The sequence below is a fragment of the Barbus barbus genome, assembly GCF_936440315.1.
Source record: "Barbus barbus genome assembly, chromosome: 30".
Lineage (NCBI taxonomy): Eukaryota > Metazoa > Chordata > Actinopteri > Cypriniformes > Cyprinidae > Barbus > Barbus barbus.
In genome coordinates, this window is record NC_136758.1 from 26661526 (window position 1) to 26682782 (window position 21257).

Here is a 21257-nt window from a genome sequence, read left to right on the forward strand (position 1 = left end):
GAAAAAAAGCTCATTGATTAGCACAGATAATTGACTCATGCCTCAGCAAAGATCTGATTAGATTAAGGGGAGAAAATAGCATTTTTTGTAGCTCTACCTTCAAGTTTGTTTAAATGTTTGTTTGTCTTCTTGTTTAGACTTAAGCCTATAAGAAGATGCGTTTTTTGTTTAACGGTCGAAATTTATCTTCAGTGGGAGTAACATCGTGTTATACGTTTTGTATAGTTTAGTTATCTTGTATTGAACCTTTACCATTTCTTTTCATTGAAACAAACAATCAAAGCAAGCCAAAAGATATAGCAAGTCTATTGTAAACTGCTGGTTTCTGTCAACATGGTTTACTTGAGGTGTTTTAGGCATTTCTCAGCTGGCCAGGCTTGGAGACCAGATAAACCAGTCGAACTCCAGCCTACCATATTAAATTGGTTTAATTGTTTGTTTCAGCAGAATATAGATTAAAATGAATTCTTAAATTCATGACCTTGAGTGATGCTGCAATTGGGAACATATTCCTTTGACTTGGTGTGGTTACAGCCAAACATCTGCTGAGCTGCTGCACCATCAGCTGGATACAATATGAGACACTTTAGATAATATTTCACAAAAACCAAATGGTCACCGTCTATCAAACTGTCAAGTACGTGCGAAAAAAGCTGTCGTTCCATCTGATTTCCAGCACATGCGACGTCTGTATGTCAGGTTTAGCTGGCAGCTGAATAATATTGCTTTATACGAGCACGGATTGGAACACAGGCCGAAACAAGAGAGGTTTTCCTCTGGTAGCTCAGGGCCGCTTGGCCTCATGGGTTTTAATTACCCTACTTCCTGTTGAGGAAGCCCTTTCACCATCTCTGAGCCGTCCAACACATTTCTTTCACTGCAAATTCAAACCATCTGCAGTCTTTATGTGGGCAGTGGGGCAAAGGACCAGTCAAACATGCACTTGGCTCCTTCCTTGATTGTTTCAGCAAGTCTTGCACCATTCTGGATGAAATGTCCTGCGGCCTCAAGCGCATGGAAGGCCTGATCGACTCACTCACACCCCACACATCAACACACCAAACAACCAATTACATCCCTCCACCCACTTTTCAAATCACCAATTGAGTCGACGTCACCAGTCATTAATCAATGTTGAATCGCCACAATCATTAAAACATTTTCCTTTTAACTTCTAAACAATTTTCACAAAATAAAGCATCATATTCACTTCACACTACACATCTGTGACTAAAAGTGGGTGGAGGGATGTAATTGCTTTACACACTGAGAAAGACTTGGTAGCCGAAAGGTCTGTGTCTTTCCCTATTGGTGATGATTGTTGAATTAAAAAGAAGACTGTTCTTGTGAGTGCGGATCATAATTTCTTGCACAAAGTGACTTAACAGATTAACGCACCAAAATAAATAAAAAAGTAGGGAAGGAGCGTGGTGCAAACGATCTGTTTGGGCGAAGTAAGTTTTATATACGTGGCCTAAAGAACCATATGCATTTCATCTTGGCTGAGTTGCATCTTTTATTGTATCTCAAATGCACCTTGAAGTGCATTTACACTTAGTCCAAATCTAGATAGATGCCCATACAAAAATGTATGAAGTGTACATGTAAATACCTCCATATTAGAGACTCTAAGGTGAGACCAAAAAAACCCCACTCAAAACACCTTTGCTACTGCATTACAAAGCCCAGATGCTTTTGCATCATAGAGGTAAGTTTTTCACTCACATTTGCTTCAGGAAATGTAAAAATTCACAGTATTTACAATAACTGGAGTATCATTTATTTTGACAGAAACTGTGGTAACTGTGTTTGGATGGAAGAAAGCAAGAACGATACCATCACAGGACTGGAAAAAGCACATTATGTCCTGGAACCGGCAATTACATGTGAGAAAATAGGTCTTTTCCTGAATGCTTCTACCTTTCTTGAAGGGTGTCAAAGCAGCGGTAGCTGCTGACTTCACTACTCACTTCCCACCTGATTTAACTTATGCTGAAGTGGCAGTTGCCACAAGGTAATCTAAAGCAGAGCCCACTCCATGGACACTGCCAACACACCACGCAAAAGGCATGCGATTCCTCCACAATTTGGCTCGGATCACCAACATCAGAGGATTTCAGGGCAGTAAAGGCAAGGCAACCTGTAGTTCACTCTGACCGTTTTATCAAAACATGCATTTGCTTGAGTCTTATAATTATAGGTTAACACACAGAGTTGGATTCAAGCTTCGCTGCGCAGTAATATCCTTTGAGATCTTGTTGGATTTGTGACTGTGGATCGGTTGTGCATCAGTGACATCGCCTGGGCTCTAAATGATACCAAATGTTGAAGTTTGCCCCTGTTTCAAACAGCAGGGTAATTGTGGGTATGCATCAGTCAGATCTTGATTTAGACTTCAGTGCTGTCTGTCTGCACCTCATGAAGAGATCCAAGAGGTTTCACATTTTATGGTGGAAAATTAAAAGTCTTCATGCTGAGAGTGTATGAAATGGCATTTGGTATTGTTTGCTTTGGTAGGAATATTTTATTTTGTCCATCGCCAACTTGCCTTTTGGGATTTCGGGATACACTCTTTTATCTACTTAAAGTTTCCATCTCGCTGTATATGTTCATTATGCTTTCATGTGTTCCCCATCTGTCCATCTTAGCGTTTAGATCTGCATCACAATATAATGTAGTTTTCTTTTTTTCAGTGAAAAACCTAAAGGGATTGTTCACCCTGCATTGAAATTCACTCATGAACATTGACTTTTTTTGGGGGGGGGGGCTTCTATTTTCTGTATCAGGGTTATTATAGTTAACTTATTGTAAAACTATTCAAATTATGTTAATATATTGCAACATACGCCATTGGCCTATTTGCCAAGGCAACATTTCTCAATTTCTGTTAATGCATCAACTGAAATAAACATTTATAAACTGTATTTCAAAATAAATAAATAACTCTTTAAAAACTTACAAAAATAACAAAATTACAAACTTGTTAAAGTGAAAAAATATATAAAAAATCGAGAATGTTCATAAAAACTTTCAATGACAAAAATAACACATAAATATATAGTGAAGAAAATATATAGCGAACATGGGCCATCAAACTTTAGGAAGGCCAAAAAATAAAAAAATTATACTATAATATATACAATTTGTGTGCTATATTTCAAGTTATTCAATAGTTTTGCATGAGGAATAGACGAAATATAAGGTAAATTCGCTCGTGAATGATCAAAGACTGGAAACAAAGTGTAAAAAATGTTTATAGTGCATATCCTTTTTTGGAGCTTGGCAACTTCTAGTCACTCTATGCTTTCATCATTTATGGAAAAGCAGCAAAAAAAAAAAAAAAAGGAAAATCATATGGGTTTGGATCAACATGTGAGCGAGTATGTGATGACAGTATTCATTTATGAGTGAACTATTTATCTAATTTGATATGTAAAACCAAACATTTTATCAAAAAGCTTGTGATGTCATCTTAACACCACAACATCATCTTTTGAAGTAAAACCTCAAAAGAACCGCGAGAACAAACCCTCAGTCAGTGTAAACAGCTGCTACCTACTGGCAGTAAGTCACCGTATCGCTCTGCAGAGCGTGGAATGACCCTTCTGCGGTTATAATATGAGCCGTCCTGCTCTGTGAGCGCGGTTCCAGCGATGTCAGGCCCTGCTGCATGCTGGGAAGATAGAGAGGGTGAGAGTGATGGGGTGGAACAGTGTCACTCTCACACACGTGTGTTTGTTTAGGCTTTGGCACTTGGCGGCTTCCAGCGAGGTGTCAGAACGGAGCCTCACTTCTGTTTCACACGTCCTTTTTCTGAAACTAGAGCACATGTCATGCAGAGCTCGAAAACAATGATTACAGCTTTGCTGCATGTTCTTATGTTTAGTGTGGTCATGATATCAAACTTTTATCAAAACCAATACCAGTAAAATTTCATAATTCTAACTAACCAATAATCAAATGACCACCACGTTTTATTAAAAAAATGACCAAAAATGAACCTAAATCAATATTAGTGCTGTCAAACGATTAATCCAAAATAAACGTTTTTGTTTATGTAATATGTACTGTGTATATTTATTATGTATATATATATAAATACACACACATACAGTATATATTTACATTTATATTTATATAATTTATATTATATATAAATATATTTAATATACAAATATAACACAATTTTCATATATACATGCATGTGTGAGTGTGTGTGTGTTTATATATACATAATAAATATACACAGTACACACACACACACATTACATTTTGCTGCCTGTTAACTTTTGTTGCTGACTTTTTCAGAGAAGTTTTTTCCCCCCAATTGGCTGTTTAGATGCTTCACATTCAACAAACTACACGTTATATGAAAAATCGATTTCTCCAAATTACTGACTTATAAACCACCATAGAGACTGTGATTAGAGACATCCGTAATCAGACTCAGATTTCTGCTTGTGCATCAGAAAATTGCTTTTTCATGGTTTCTAAGGGCTGCCTTCCACCGTCTCTGACTCATAACAGTATATATGGAGACCGAATGACTGATCTTTGGCTCCTTGCTCACATATCTCCTCCTCACCTCCTCTATCCATCCTCGCCTCTCCTTAGCTAGAGGGAATCCCAATTTACCATGGTGAATCCATAGTTTCCATCAAAATACCATATTTACTGGTATTTTGCAGGCTGGCCAACAAGAAGACACCCCTTGCAACTGGATATAGCAGTATTGTGTTTTTTCAAGCATCCATACTGTTGTGCACAAGCATGTGTTAGTTAAATATTTTTTAAGTAGCTCGTAATTATAATGCTGCAACATGCTGTGAAACTGATGGTGAGAAGAGTTTTAATTTTGTATTCATTCATGTTTATTTGATGTTTTTGTTGTTGGGTTTAATGAAGTAGTTGCAAAGAGTTGTAAACACCCACAGGAGGGCAGTGTTTCTTCAAATTTGCCCAGGGGTCGGCACAGACATGACCTTGAAGCAAGACTGGGAGTGAGGTGATGATACATCTGAGGTCTTATATTCATTCACAGACAGTTATGCACTGTTCTCTGAATCCCTGTAAGAAAAAAGACTTTAATTTCTTTTAAAACAAGAATTGATCGAGTGATTTTGGTTTTTATGCAGTAAGCTCACTAAGGACCTGTTTGTTAAGATTTTACCAGAAAATGTTTTAGATTTTTTTTTTGAAATATCTTGTGTAGTTTTATGTATTGTATCTGTCTTTTTGTTTGGTTTTCATTGTTTTTGTATTTCTGTATCTTGTAGTTTGCAACTCTGTTTTCACTGTGACATTAAAATCTGAATTAAACAAATAAAACAAACACTTCAGGTACTTTTTAAGGTACTATAATGCATCCATTTGGGGTAAATATTGTAAAAATGCATACCATTTATACCAAAGTATAGTCCCTGTGACAGTTTTTGTACATAGAATATTTTTGTGAAAAAAATGTAATACACTAACATTTGGGCAATGAAAGATAAAAAATGAAAGAAATTAATATTTTATAAATCAAGGATGCATTAAGTTGATCAAAAGTGACAGTCATTTCTAGATTTCATTTTCAAATAAATTATGTTCTTTGGAATTTCATTCAGACTTTAATGTCATATTAATAAAAAAAACGTTCCACAAAAATATTAAGCTATTAAAAAACAACTTTTTTTAAAACTTTATCATTTTAAAATGTATATTAAAATAAAAAACAATTATTTTAAATTGTAATAATACCAGCAATATTACTGTAATTTCAATCAAATAAATTCAGCCTTGGTGAACAAAAGAGACTTCTTTCAAAACCATTTGAAAATCGTAGCTATTCCAAACCTTTAACTGGAAGCGTCTGTAAATATTTCCTATTATTGCAGTCCATCACGTATCATTTAATTTTTCTTCTCTGATGAAATCATTTTGGGTTAGGGTTATATGGCTAACATTGTTTTTCTTTGACAGGATTGTTGATCAAGGACAAACGACGCTGATCCATGAACAAGTTTTTTAGCAGAGGATGAATCGTGAGCTTACAGGTGCGATCAGCTTTAGATAACACCTCTATGCATTACTTCCACCCCCCTCTTGCAAAGTGTCCCGTTTACTGGAGGTGTTTAAGGATTGCACCCCGTTGCCTCCGTGCTCCTGTGAGCTTCACACTTCATTTGTACGGAAACCTCCCAGCGGCAGCAAATACTTCACAAGCACTGCCAGCATAAATCATCAGGCCCGACAAGCCCGTCTGCAACCTTCAGACAGCCGTGGGACACTAAGGGTCTCTATTTTCAGATGTCCCGCAGGTTTCACCCTGTTAAAGGCGTCAGGGCATTGTCCTTGGCACACCTCCAGCCAAACTGGGACAGCACTATGCAGATTGCTTGTGAAGTGATTTGGAGCAACCAGGGGCTTAACTTTATGAGAAATGACTGACCCTCACAACACGCTGTGAAACCAGAAGCGTCCTATTTCACCCGGAGAGAACGATAGGAAATGATGCGTAAATCAGTCTTGCTTAAAGAAAGACAGTGAGGTGTTCAAGGAAAAGACTTCTGTTCAGTTCTTGCACTCAAAAAAAGAAAAACACTCAATAAAATCAATTAAATTAAATCGAGGAAAACTTCCTAGCAATTAAATTAGGGATTTTCAAAAGAAAAAAATTGATTTGAACAGATTTGTTATAGTATTCGATGAATAAAAGTAAATATTTCAATAATTTTGTTACCTACCTTTGCTGCTTACCTAATGCAATGAAATTAAAACACATATTGATTCATTCATTTTTATTTTATTTATTATTTTACCAAAAAATGACTTATTTTATCTAGCATACAACAATAAACAGAAAATACAATAATCAAGAAAATAACCATTTTAATTAATTTATTTTAATTTTATTTTAAATAAACTAAAATGAAGTAAACTGTTTAAGTACATGATCTGAATTAAATGTTTTTGTAATTCATGCAATGAATTGTGACTTAAAATAGATATCAGATATATAAATAAATATAAGAAATAGTTGTTATATATATATATATATATAATGTATATGTATTTTGAATTAATATAGATTCATATGGAAACATTTTACAAATCAAAACAGACTGTAAGCTATGAAATTACAGTATTTTGTGACAAAATGTAATAATTTAACTAAATTTAATAAGTCAAATATTTTCTCACAATTACCTGTTTTAGTTTTTTACTCTGAGACAGAAAAACAATCATCTATTTTTTTGAGAACGGCAACAAGAAACCATAAGATCCATTAATCAGCAGCCGCTCTGAGTTTTGTCTTAAAAAGGCCAGAGATGATGTTCCTAATTCTTAGATCGTCTCAGTGTTGTTTGATACGGAAAGACCATCAGTAGTTCTTGCTCTCTCTTCGTACTTATTTATTTTCACTTATAACCATCAGGCAACGTGCCGACCCACGAATGAAAACAGAATCTGAGAACTTTTATCAATTAGCCCTGATAAAGATGACAGAACATTGAGCAAAATGTTCATTTTCAAAAGGAAACGCGTGTTTTGTCTTAAAACAATGTAATAGTGTCGAACTCTTTCTAAGTAGCACTAAATAAGCCCATTGAGTCGTTTCCTGGCTGAGGTGATCCAAACCAAACATTGATCCAAGCTGAACTTATGGATGTTTGCGTTCATTGATAGGGCCGTTTAAAGACCCTCAGTGTAGGTTTAGACAAACAGCTGGCAATGTGTTTGAACAGCTCACAGCATTAACCGATCCGTTTCATCTGACACATTAACGGGCATTAATCATCACGCGCTGCATAATGGAGCATTTGTCTGTCTTAAAGTGTATGTTATGAAAGTCTGCGGTGGAAATTCAGAATAGAGTCAGGAAAAGTGACAGGAAATCATATAAAATCTCATGGAGATTTGGGCCTACATATTCTGGCAAGATATGCACAGATAAGGCCCGTTCAACAAACTGACTCGAAGAAGTTTAAACATCGCTGTGCTCTTCAAGTTAAAGTAGCACAGAGCCGAAAATCTCAGATTTTCATCAGAGCTGTTCAGAAAGCCCTATTTATTTTCAGCCTGTATGACGGGGAAGTGTAATGTAAAATGCAGACCAGAATGAAATATCTTTCATTCTTTGGAAAGATTAAGAAGTGCAAACTCATAAAACCCACAGGAGGCCGACAGACAGCGGCAGTACAACTTTAGTTCTGTTCAGTTTAATTCAGTTTAGTTCAGTTTAGATTCATTTAGTTCAACAGAGCTGCTGGCAAATGCCATTTCTACAGTAAAAATAGCAGATATTTTCATTTCCAGTCAGTTCAGCTGTGTTAAGTTTACTTTTTTCTGTTCAGTTGCATTCAATTCAGTTCATTTCATTTCAGCTCAGCTCAATTTTAATATTAATTCAGTTCATTTGAACTACTGATGACATGTTAAATTCAGTTCTGCTTTGACTTCAGTTTGGCTTAGTTCAGTGAAGTCTGGTTCAGTTTTGTGTCATTTCAGTTCAGTTAACTATTGATGGCTAATTGTCATTTCTAGATTTTCCTTTAATTTATATTTAGTTCAGGTCAGCTAAGTTCAGTTAAATTCAGTTTAATTCAGCTAAATTCAATTACATTTAGTTTGACAATTGAACAGTTCAGCTCAGCCAATCTTATTTCCCTTAAATTGTTCAGTTTAATCAGTTTAGTTAAGTTCAACAAAAGCGTTGGCAAATGTCATTTCTAGCAGAATTTTTAAATTTTTATTTCCGTTCTGTTTAATTTAAGCCATGTTCATTTCAGTGTGATTCAAATCACTGTAGTTCAGCTGTTGAGCTCAGTTCAGTTCAACACATCTAAGTTTAGTTGTCTCAAACTGAATTTAGCTTAGCTCAGTCTCTTCTGTTCAGTTCAGTTGAGAGTTGAGTTGAGTTCAGCTCACTTCAGCTTATTTATTAGCTGCTGAACAGCATTTTTAAATGACATTTCTAAATGTAACAGATTGTGGACGTGTTTTAGTAACCATGACTCAGATACAGACATTTAATGAAGTACTTCCTTGATGATTAGCTCTCCTTGTTGGTCGTGGGAGTTTTCCAGTGCAGCCATATATATAATACAGACTGTCAAACCAGCAGCGCCTGAGGTTGTTATTTAACTAGAGCTCAGTGAAACAGCAGTGAAAGTAGTTTTTCTTGCTCCCCTTGGTGCTTTCAACACGAGTTCATGTTTTCTAGGAAGCACCTGCTCTTGAGGTGTTTTTAATGAAGTCAATCACGATTGCAAGACTATTTATTTTTGAAAAGGGGTTGAAAGTAAATTTACAGTTATATTTTTTATATGCTTAATATTTGGTTTATATAATTAACTCTTTTGTGCATAGTGTCATTAGAAAAGGACAAATTCTTGTGTTGATACAAATATGCAATTTTTTGTTTTTTTTTACAAAATCATTGAAAACAAATTTGATCTGTTCCTTCCTTAAGTGGTTAATTCATGCATTAAGTTTCTTTACCAGATTGCACATTTGTTCACCAAAAGGAAAAAACACTGAGTTATAACAAAAAAGCCATTTTTATTCTCAAAGACAAATGATACAATCATCAGAAATGCTCAAAAATCTCACCATTTTTTTTTTCCTGGATTGTTAGTCCCATACAAACAGGTTAAAGTTTCACAAACTTTATGGATGAAACAGGACGAAAGATTGTCGAAACGGAAACATCTGTACAGTATGTGCAAGGAAGTAATGCTCGACACAAATGAGATAATGCGTTCTCCCGTTGTTTACAAACCAAGGATTGTGTTCAATCAAAATAATGCATATTTTGATTTGTCAGGGTTTCAAATACGAAACGCTGTAGTTAACAGTAGAGAAACAACAATAATGGAGCACAAAAGACGTCGCGGAAGCATTTGGGTTTCTTCATGTGTTAATTTGACCTTGCATACTTGCAATGTAAAGGAAATTTGCAAATAAGGAGAAGCCTAAAACTCTCTGTATGTCTGTGATAATGACAGAATGTACTATATGTAAATGAAATCTCAATGCTTTTTTTATGTATAGAATGAATATAAATAGTCTCATGGAAGGAAACTCTGCTATTGACCCATAAAACAGACTCTTGCAAGGGTACTACATATAAAAGGGTCAATGAAAACATAGTCCATAGCCCAAAAGCATATAAATATTTGGCCCTGTGACATGTTTGATTAAGACAGACCAATGTTGTTCTTGTATTATCAGGCATATTGAAGCAATTAAACACGGATTCATACAAAGTTAACAGTGCAGAGGTTCTTTACATTTGCAGTTACCTGCTTGCAGCTTTTTGTAAACATTCTGTAAACATAAACGCTCTCCTCACTACCAGAAGACACCACGGTAAAAGAAAAGGCTAAATCAAATAGTGGGGCAGTTAAGAACAGCAGTGTAAATGGTGTTGAAGTTAGAAATGGAGTTTAATACTGTACAGAAGAAATGACCAGGGTGGTGCACACACACTCAGGCTTGTTTTAAGCTCAAATGAGTTGTTTCTGCCATGACCTTTGATTTCAAATGGAGATGCAATTCATTTTGGGAGATTTTCTCAAAACCGATCGCAAAAAACAAAGGAAAAAATAAACATCATATTATATTTTGCATGAAGTTTGGGAGCACGCTTTTTGCATTTTCATAATTATTATTTACTGTAAGATGAATAAAATGCATATTTACATTTATTAAAAAGTATTTGTATTTTCATTACGTTTTCACTATAATTTGGAATAAGATTTTTCTGAATTGGAAAAAAAAAATGTAATCCTGAAAACCGGATTTATTTTCTTCATGCTAAATGTAAAATATAACCCGGACATTCATTTGAGTTTTTGTTTTTGCCATTTAGGCTTCATTTGTTTTACATCCCTTTAAAAGAAGAAGTGCTTTGTTTTAAACAAAAATAGAAATAAAAAGACAAGTGACATTTGTTTCAGAAGGGCGCTGCCAGCAGCCTATTAACTTACATTTGGACAAACATTCTATCAAGTACCACTTGGTGTTGAATCCAAAAACATACACATTATTCTTCAAAGACGCCAACTACAAAGTGTAAAGAAAATTGCATTATTACAAACATCATTGGTAACATATTTGCAGGAGTTCTCATGTCAGTGATAATTTCATCCCAACTCATCATGGATTGCTGACCAATAAATAAATTCTAGAAATGGAGATGATAAACTTTTCCGGTAAACATCCATTGTGTAATTTAGGCTACTGAATTTGATTGTCCGTTCAGTAAAATATCTTGCAGCCCAAAGATTCTGTTATCTAACATGCCAGTAATATCAAAGTACTTGATTATATTGTACCTCAAGAACATTAGCACACAGCAAAGAGACATTTCTGAGTTTGATTGTTGTAGTACAGTTTGCATAGTATTTAACTAACCTACAAAGTGCAGTTAACCATCCAGTTATAGAACAGAAGGCTGACGATTGTATTGGTTTCATATCTGCACAAGAGACGGAATCTGCTCGTTTTAGGATTGCAAGTGCATGCGTGAGATTTGATCATGTCTGTATCTGAAGATGCAAAGGTTTAGGCCACTGCTGCAAGAGTTTGGTCGTTCTTGTAGTCACCGAAAACATTAAATAAAACATAAATCTAAAATAAATTAACTAGATAAACATTGGATACCAAAATCAAACAAGTGGAGAGTGCAGCACGTCAACTCTCGTAACATATCTTTGTACATTTATTGATCGTTTTTGTTATAGATGTTACTTGCTCAGTCTAAAACATTTCTGGATGCTTAATATGAATCATTTCTGACTGAGAAAAATAAGAAAAATCCACAAACGTTTAAGTGTGGATATAGTCTTACAATGAAATGTCCTTCCTTCATTGCTTACGTATCATTGGATTTTCTTTTTGGTTGCTTTACAATAACAATAATAATAACAAAACATTTAAATTACAAAACGAGTAAATATTTCATTAAGTTATTAATAGATGTCCCCAAAATAATATTCAAACGTTTTAAATTTTGTCCCTCTAAACACATTGCATAATTTAAAGTTTATATGGCTTATATTGCTTCTCGAATCAGTACCGTTTGCTACCATTTCTTACATAAATTAAAATAATCAGAGGGAATTGGCCAGTACTGTTTCAAATAGCTGACTTCTAGCACGCATAAATAATAAAAAAAACAATTGCTTTCAGTGTTAAGAAATGCTAAATTATACCGAGTTAGCATAAAAATATTCTGCGCCAATAGTGTGGATGCATTCCTATTGCAATGAAAGTTTACTCGAGGACCGAAAAAGGGATAGTTCATCCAAAACCGTTCTGGCATCGTTTACTCTTAAACATACGTAGGTCTGTTCTTTGCACAAAGCTATTGAATGAGCTCACAAGTCATATGGACCACTTTGCTGGTGCTTTTTGGAGTTTAAAAGCCCTAAACAGCAGGATTTCGGAGCATGACAGTGACGGTACGCTTGTGTTGTATCTAAATGTGCAGCGTCAGCATTGTGCTAAACGCCTCCTTTTGTGTCCTGCAGAAGATAGAAAGTCATACGGGTTTGGAACGACATGAAGGTGAATGTATTTTCATTTTTGGCTGAACTATTCCTTTAAATTCAGTGACTTGCATGTGTTGCATCACTGATGAAGTGGAATGTCAGATGAATTAGACTAAAGATGCGTTCACATTTACCATTGCTCTGAAATATTGCTAATATGATCGCACCTTAATGCCGTAAATCATTCCCTGTAAGGGTCATCTGTTTTATAGAATTAAAAAACGTCAGTGTAGTCATAAAAATACACTGCAACCATTCAATATTGTACCAGTGAGTACCAATGAGTTTGTGCTTCAAATCCGATGATTCTTTCATGCATTTATCTCTCGCTCTCTGTCTTTAAGGCTAACAGTGCTGTGTTGAGGTCTCCTTCGACCAGACCGTCTCAATATGGTCTCCAAACGGACTCGTCCATCCTGCCGCTGGAGTTGAGAACGGTTGGCGAGCTGCTGTGGCTGCCGTCCGCCTCGCCTCCATCCGTCTGATTGGGCAGGTTGGGGTTGATGAGGCTGCTGCCGGTGGACGCGCTAGTGCAAGGCGGCAGCATCCTGGAGGGGGATCGATCTCCGCCCGGCACCATTGAGAACTGGTACGACCCGGACGAGGCACCGTAGTAGAGGTACGGTGTGCTGCTGGTCTGGAAGGGCCCGCTTTGGTTCTGGGTGGATCCGGGGTACGGCGGAGGCAGATAGGTGTGGTAGTGGGTGGTGGTGGACATGCCCAGAGACATGCCCGAGGTGACCGGCGTAGGGGTGTATGTGAAGGTCGTGGGATAGTGCATTCTGGGATTGGGGAAACGGGAATCTGTGAGGGAGGACAGACCGGGAAATTGACGTTCAAACTGCCGCGGGTCGGCTGAGAACGGACTGAGATCCGACGTACCTGGTGGAGAGAAAAGAGCAGTTTATTTTAGTGATGTTTAAATCAAGATTTTTAGCATGTCTTTTTTTTTTGTGCGGTCCAAAAGTCTGGGTGCACTATAGAGAAAATGCCTTTTTTTGTGCATTTTTAAAAAAATTGCTATGTACTCTCAGTACAATTTTTGTTATACAATTTATTTCTATAATCAGAGCATTTATATTGTATGAAAAAATCTGTAAAATTAGGTTAAAAGGGTACAACATAATGATTATTACAGTACAACAATTGAACAATTGTGAACAATTATGCATTTTAACTTTATTTGACTTATCTATCATGTTGAAAAAGTGCAGAATCTGACATTTTCATTTTACATTCTACATTTTCTTTATATCTATTTTTTTAATCCTAAAAAAGTTACATAATATAATTTATTGTCAGACTTTTGGGCCCCACTGCATATAACATTCAGATCATTTTCAAAATTGATTCATTAGTTTATTTCAGTCTATGTGGGTCATGTATACTATCATTATTTAGTTGTGCTAAATGCTGCTGGGTCACTGTAACTCTTTTCAATTCTGTTTTATGTATTTATAAGCTCGCCTGTGACACCCTACATTGTTTATGTACTAGATGCATGCTCTAAATATGTGACCCTGGACCACAAAACCAGTCATAAGGGTCAATTTTTCGAAATTTAGATTTATAGATAATCTGAAAGCTGAATACATAAGCTTTCCATTGATGTGTGGTTTGTTATGATAGGACAATATTTGACCGAGATGCAACTTTTTGAAAATCTGGAACCTGAGGGTGCAAAAAAAAAAGAAAATATTGAGAAAATTGCTTTTAAATTGTCCAAATTAAGTTCTAAGCAATGAATATTACTAATCAAACATTAAGTTTTGATATATTTACAGTAGGAAATTTACAAAATATCTTCATGGAACATGATCTTTACTTAATGTCCTAAGGATTTTAGGCATAAAAGAAAAATCAATCATTTTGACCCATAGAATGTATTTTTGGCCATTGCTTTAAGACTGGTTTTGTGGTCCAGGGTCACATATAAAAATATATTTTTTTTTCTGTGACTACTTTAAATTATGAGTAGCTTTAGTTTTAAAGTAGCATCATCCACATCAATTAAAACTGAAATGAATAAAGGAACACTGTTAAATCAGACAGAAGAGGGCGCTATCAAACTTAATTTGCATACAGCTCAAACTAGCTAGCCTTTCAACACAAAACTACCCTTTATAAACTGAAAAGAAGCTTGTGAAGAATGAAGTGCATGCAATCTCTATCTGCATTTCTCTTCCAAATAACGAATGTGAAAAATAATGGAAGTAAATATGAAGAGGCTCCCCCAAACAATTTGATTAGAGTGAAAACAACTTTGTCTTTGTTATTATACGAGTCAGTGTTTCAAATACCCCAAGCCACGAAAGCGTCAGAATGACACTTCAAAGTGCAAGAAAAAAGTTCATATTGTTGCTCGTTGATCCAGAAGCGTCTGTTTGTGACGCCACATGAACAGATTCTCTTTACAAGCTCAGTCTGAGGAATTTTAATCAAGGAAACTGCAATAAATATTAACCGACCGACAAGAGAAACTGGCTCATCGCGCATGTCAGCGGTTTAATTACTCTAGCAAAACATAAACTTGAATTAAATGTTTATTTGCAACCTGAATTACACAATGCTTGGGTTGATTCAAGGTCAAGATGAAGACTAACGCTGCAAAAATGTCACCGGGCCATAAAAGATCAATATGCAAACAAACTGACAAAAGGCGCTGACGTGCTGCTGAGAGATTGTGAGTTTCGCTTCTGGCTGTTTGTTTCTTCAGCACCGTTTGCTGAAGGTTGTCTGGGGGTTGTATGCAAACGAGTCGTGTGTGCAAACACACACATCCTCACATTTATATGAATATCAAAGAGAAATGTCGGAATAAACTGGGAGCGCACATGGAAACGCTTAGAGGGAAAAACAGTTTCCACAGGATGCATAATGAGCAGTCTCAGATGTGGTGGCATGTCTGCGATTAGCCAAAGAGAAGGGCCGATCCTCTCTCTTAGAACCACAAGATGTTTTTAAATTATAAACCACTAATGGACTGTGACTCCCAGAACCCCAGGAGAGAGAATCCCAGAGGAACATCTTATCATCTCCACATCTGTCTATTTTTGCACTCTGTATTCATCATGATCTGCTTTTCAAATGGAGCCGCCTGCTAAATTAAAGGCTATAAACAAACAATCCCAAACTCCTCTCCTCTTTTCCTTTCCTTTCCATTCCATTTCCCCTTTCTTTTCCTTTCCTGTCTCTCAAACAAACCCAAACTCTTTTCTCTTCCTTTCTATTTTCTCCTTCAGGACCTCTCCCATTCCCTTTGCTTCACAAAAAGTCAAATCTTATCTTTCCTCTCTACTTCCTTTCTTTTCCCATTCCCACTTTTCTTCACTCTTTTCCTTTCCACTTCCACTTTCCCGACCTATCCCTTTTTAACTTCCTATTTTCTTTCCTTTTTCTTTTCATTTCGCTTATTTTAACATACTATTTCCTCTTTCCTTTGCCAATATGTTACTTCAGTGAAAGCATTTTTCCCTTTTCTGTTTCCGTTTTCCGGTCCAGTTTCCATTTTTCCTTATTCATTTTCTTCAAACAAACCAAAATTATTCTCCATTATTCCATTTCCCATTTACTCTTTTTCCTTTCCTGATCATTTCCCGTTTTCTTTCCTTTACTTCAGACAAACTAAAACTCCTTTTCCTTTCCATTTCCCCTTTCCTAACCTTTCCCAGGTTCTTTCCTTCACTTCAAACAAACTGTGAAGTCTTTTCCTTCCCATTTCACTTTTTGTTACCATATAATTTCCCCTTTTCTTTACTTAAAGCAAACCAGAATATTTGTATTTCCCCCTTTTCTTTTTCTTCAAACTAAAATCTTTTTCTGTCTGTTTTTCCATTCCCTTCCCTTTTCCAATCTTCCTTTTTCCCTTGACTTCAAATAAACCAAGTATCTTTTCCTTTCAGTTTTCCCTTTCCTTGTCCATTTTTCCTTTTCTTTCCTTCACTTCAAACAAAGGCTCTGATCTTATCACATCTCATCCTTCCTCTCACCCTGTTGCTGAGGTAAAGTATTTCTTTTATGCCGATAAATCCAGCGGCGTCTTTCTGGTTGAGGAGCGGTCGCGTGTCGTCCATGAGCGCCGCTTTATGAGTGACAGTTCGGCAAACTTTACAGAACATGTGTGGCCAATTATGAGCAGATTGTCTCTCCACATTATCAACTCTTGACATTTCAAACCAAACAAAAAAGACACTTCAGGGAGACAGTGCAGAAGAGAGGAGACCCAAGTCACATTTCCAAAACAATGACAGAAATTCACATATACAACCTTCAATCACCATTAAACATCGCTCCTCGCTGCAGACATTCACGAGAACGAACCCATTATGCTATCAGCTCTTGCCAGACCCTTTTTGGCTAAACTTAATATAACATCAATCACTTTGTATTACAGGGATGATGTGGTCTAGTAGCAGAAGCTCAAGGCTAGAAACCAAGAGGAGCATGATGGCTCAAGATGTGACTTATCATCAGTGTGATCTTGCGACCTTTGACCTCAGGTTGCCTGCTACAAGACTGCCTGCTTACTTTAAGAGCACTGTAAGAGGTAGGGAAGCCACTTACAAAGATGTACCATGATGTTTTGGGGTCAAGAAATGAACACTATTCACCAAGGATGCATTAAATCGATCAAAACAGTAACAGTAAAGACATTTATAGTGTTCTTTTTAACTTTGTTCATCAACATATCCCAGCTTCACAAAAATATGAAGCAGCACAACTATTTTCAACATTGATGATAATCTGAAATGTTTCTTGAGCAGCAAATCAGCATATTAAATTGATTTCTGAAGGATCACATGACGCTGAAGGCTGGAGTAATGATGCTGAAAATTCAGCATTGCATCAAATAGAAAAGCTATTTTAAATTGTTATAATATTATTCTGTTTTACTGTATTTTTGATCAAATAAATGAAGCCTTGATGAGCAGAAGAGGCTTCATTCAAAATCATGGTACTGCTAAAGTAGTTTTTTTTAAGGGTAATCATTCAGTACCATTATATATTTCAAAATTCCATGATTTTATGGACATACAACACGGTATTTTTATTTTAATACCATAACACATTACGGTATATATCAAAGTACCATGTTTTGTGGATATGTACCATGATATTCTCTGAAAATCCTTAGATGTATATTTATTAGTGCTGTCAAGTGATTAATCACGATTAATCGCATACAAAATAAACGTTTTTGTTTGCATAATGTGTTTTCTGTGTATATTTATTATGAGTATGAATAAATATACACACATAGTATATATTTTGAAAATACTTACGTCTATATTTATTTTAATATGATTTATGTTATAAATAAATATATTTAATATATAAACATAACCTATTTTTCTGAAATATATACATGCATTATGTATTTATATATGCATAATAAATATACACAGCACACATGCATATATTATGTAAACAAAATCTTTTATTTTGGATGTGATTAATTGCGATGAATCATTTGACAACACTAATATTTACTCATTTGGCAGATGTCTTTATCCAAAACTACTTTTTAATCAAGGCATACGTTTGATCTGTAATATGCAATCTGTGTTATTGCATATATCAAATTACTGAGATATTCAGACTTGATACCAAACGTGCTTTTAAACCAGCCTCCTTAAACAGACTTTCACAAACAGGAAAATCAAAGTTCTTGATGGTCCTCCAGTGTCCTGTGATCCCGCTCTGATAATTCATCGTTCTCTGTGTAATATTATGCATGCCTTCATCTGCCTCGTTATCAGTCACCAGGTCTCTGGCTGAAAGGTGTAACACGAGCCCTAGCTTGAGAAGAATAGCCAAGCAAGCAGCTGCAGAGGGTGCGATGCGTTCGGGACGTGTCTTCTCGAGACCGAGCCATTCAGCGGCGCTCCGAGGAAGAATAGGGGGCGTTAGGACCAAGAGGTGTGTGTGTCTCTTTGAGGAAAGAACAAAGGCTGACATCTCCAAGATGAAAGCCGGGTGAAATCTAAACTAATCAAACCCAACGAGGCAGCTGGCCGGGGTTCAAAAAGCAGCCACACCAAGAAGTCATTTAAACTTTCACATTCGCTCCAGGCTCAAAGAAAACAGTTAGGGTGGGGAGCCAAGAGAAAGAAAAAAAAGTTCAAAAACCAACCTGGCGGAGAGTCAAACAGGTGTATTAAAGAAAACGTCCATGCTGTGTGTTTGTTTCAAAACAAACCCCAAAGGGCGGGTGGACCGCAATCTGGTGCCTATTTCATTAATAAAGGCACGGTCATAGCAAGCTCTTCCAAGGGTTTGGACTCGAGAGCTTTTGGGTAGTTGACGAGAATTGCTTTTGGAAGGCCCATCAAAAACTATTTTTAAAACCCCATCTAAAACTATTTTAAACAACATTCTTTTGTAATTATTGTTCTTGAAACTGTTATGAACTCATGTGAATTTAAATGCTATGTGGAATTTGTCACACTACAGGTCATTTAAAATGATCTAGTATGGATGAAAAAAAATAAAAATAATTATGCATGAAATATATAATACATTTTATATATATATATATATATTAAAATTGTGCATGCAACTGTTATATATTTGATAAACTGTTATATATTTTTCTGAATGACCAAAAATGAAAATAAAGTAGTATAAATAAAATTATATAAATATTTAAAATATATTTTTATAATATATATATTTTATATAAATGCTCAGTATATATATATTGAGCTCATATGAAGTGAAATACTTTTTGCAATATTTTAGAAACTTATCTGTTACAATGCACGGTCATTTAAAATAAATACGAAATAGAATTGTATAAATAAAAGAGATAAAGAAATGGTGATCAGTTGCAGAAGTTATGACATACAATTTCCCTGCATTCAAATCAATTCTATTATAAAATCCAATGGGCATGTTATGTACCAACTACCCGTTTACCCTTTGAGGTCCATGAGTCAGAAACTCTGTCCATGAGTCTGTTTAATTGTTCCTTTTCAAGGCTTTTCAAAGCAGAGTTGAGTTCAAAGACTCCATCGGAGAGGACGGGGGTTAGGAGAGATATTCTTTCAAATGCTCTCTATTTTTAAAGGTGCTATTGCTTGGAAGACATTTGCCCACGGGCGACGTAACAAATGCTTACAAAGCAGAAAGTTAACACTGGAAAAATGCTTTGATTCGACTTCAGCAGGGAAAGAAGCGAATGAGTGTTTGGACAAATGTTCACAGCTAACCCGATCAGCTAAGAAAGTAAATACGGGCACGTTGAGACACTCCATTTCCCACATTTCTGAAATGAGTGGCTGGCAGAGAAAGCGATATGGGCCAGAGGAGAATTTTATTGCTCAGAGGTTGCTCTTTTATAGCTCAGTTGTGATTCATGTGGAGTCAACAAGTGAAAAATGTGTCACTTTACTTCTGTAATCCCACATTTGTCTGAGTGAGACAGGATGTTCAATGTATAAAAAGTAGGGCGGGGCTTGATTTTGTTCATCTGTAATTAATTGAGTAATAAAAATGAGTCTATATGACAGATGGTTGCTGAACAGCCTGAAAAATGTTGATTTCAACAAGATAGCAATTTTGACTCAAATTCATGAAATACCTAAAAAAAATATAGGAAAATTAAAAATAAAATACTTGTCTGTGATTTGTCTTTCTGTAAGGTGTTGGTTTACCTGAGAGGCGTCTTGGCACGTCGCTGATGGTGGGCAGGCCCGTGGCGCGGGTGGAGGACAGCGGGGTGGTGGAGTGGATGGAGGGAGACGTCATTTGGCTCAGGTAAGGAGTGTAGGGCTGCTCGTAGGACCAGGGCGGAGAGGACTGCGCCTGCCGCGGATCTGTGAGGATGATAAATGAGATGACCCCAGTCAACATCTGCACAACAGCATCCTCAAAGATGTGTTTGGGTGTGATTGTAGCCTCTTCTCTCAGGACCACAGCAGTGCTTTTAAAGCTCAGAGATGTTTACAACAGTGATCTCAAAAATGAACGGTATCACACACCACCACAAAAAAACAAAAAGAGTCAATCTTGTGAAAGCTGTCAGGAACATGTGTTATGTTTCGCTCTAAAAGCAAAAGAAAAAAAGTTACGTTATGCAGATTTTTTTATGTTTTGCAAATTAAAAGTTATGATGCATTATGATATCTTTGACATTGTTTAATTGTCATGAAAATAATGTGACAATGCAAAAAATCGTAAGGGTCCTGAAATAGACTAGTCTTTATACACAACATAATTTGTATTTATATAAAAATGATGCTTTTGAGATTCACCCTCAGAAGAGTCCTTCCTGGTAATCCATATTTTAAGACTCGTTGTGCACACAAAGTGGGTGACCTTTCTTTTTATAACAATATGGAGACCGAGACTGAGCAGACTAGTATAAAAGGCCGTGGTATGTAAATAGCTTAATCACATTCAGAGCCAAGAACGGTTTCCTGTTTGCTTTCTACAGTATTCTAGTAAACACAGCGTCCGCTCTGACAGGAGAGGGACTGGAGACGCTCCAAGAGAATGGCAAACATTATGCAAACTTTAAAGCTGAGCACATATGAGACAAAAAAAAAAGCCCATGCTCCAATATGCCAAAAGTGAAGCAGGAACTAATGAAAATATTTGGACAAATGTAATGGAATTAAAGCAATAGTTCACCCAGAAATGAAAATCTGTCATTATTTACTCACTCTCATGTCGTTCCAAACCCGTAAGCTGTTATTTTTTCCGTGGAACAAA

General features: G+C 36.1%; 1 protein-coding gene across 1 annotated transcript in view; it reads right to left on the reverse strand.

Annotated features, from left to right (window-relative positions):
- Positions 1 to 9528: 9528 nt before the first annotated feature.
- The window catches only part of runx2a (RUNX family transcription factor 2a), a 38860-nt gene continuing 27131 nt past the window's right edge, over positions 9529 to 21257 (reverse strand). The window contains exons 5-6 of the mRNA XM_079385814.1: positions 20198 to 20359; positions 9529 to 13424 (exon numbers count right to left, since the gene is read on the reverse strand). Of these exons, the coding sequence (XP_079241940.1) occupies positions 12928 to 13424; positions 20198 to 20359 (659 nt within the window). The 3' untranslated portion in view covers positions 9529 to 12927. The remainder of the gene's footprint in view (positions 13425 to 20197; positions 20360 to 21257) is intronic.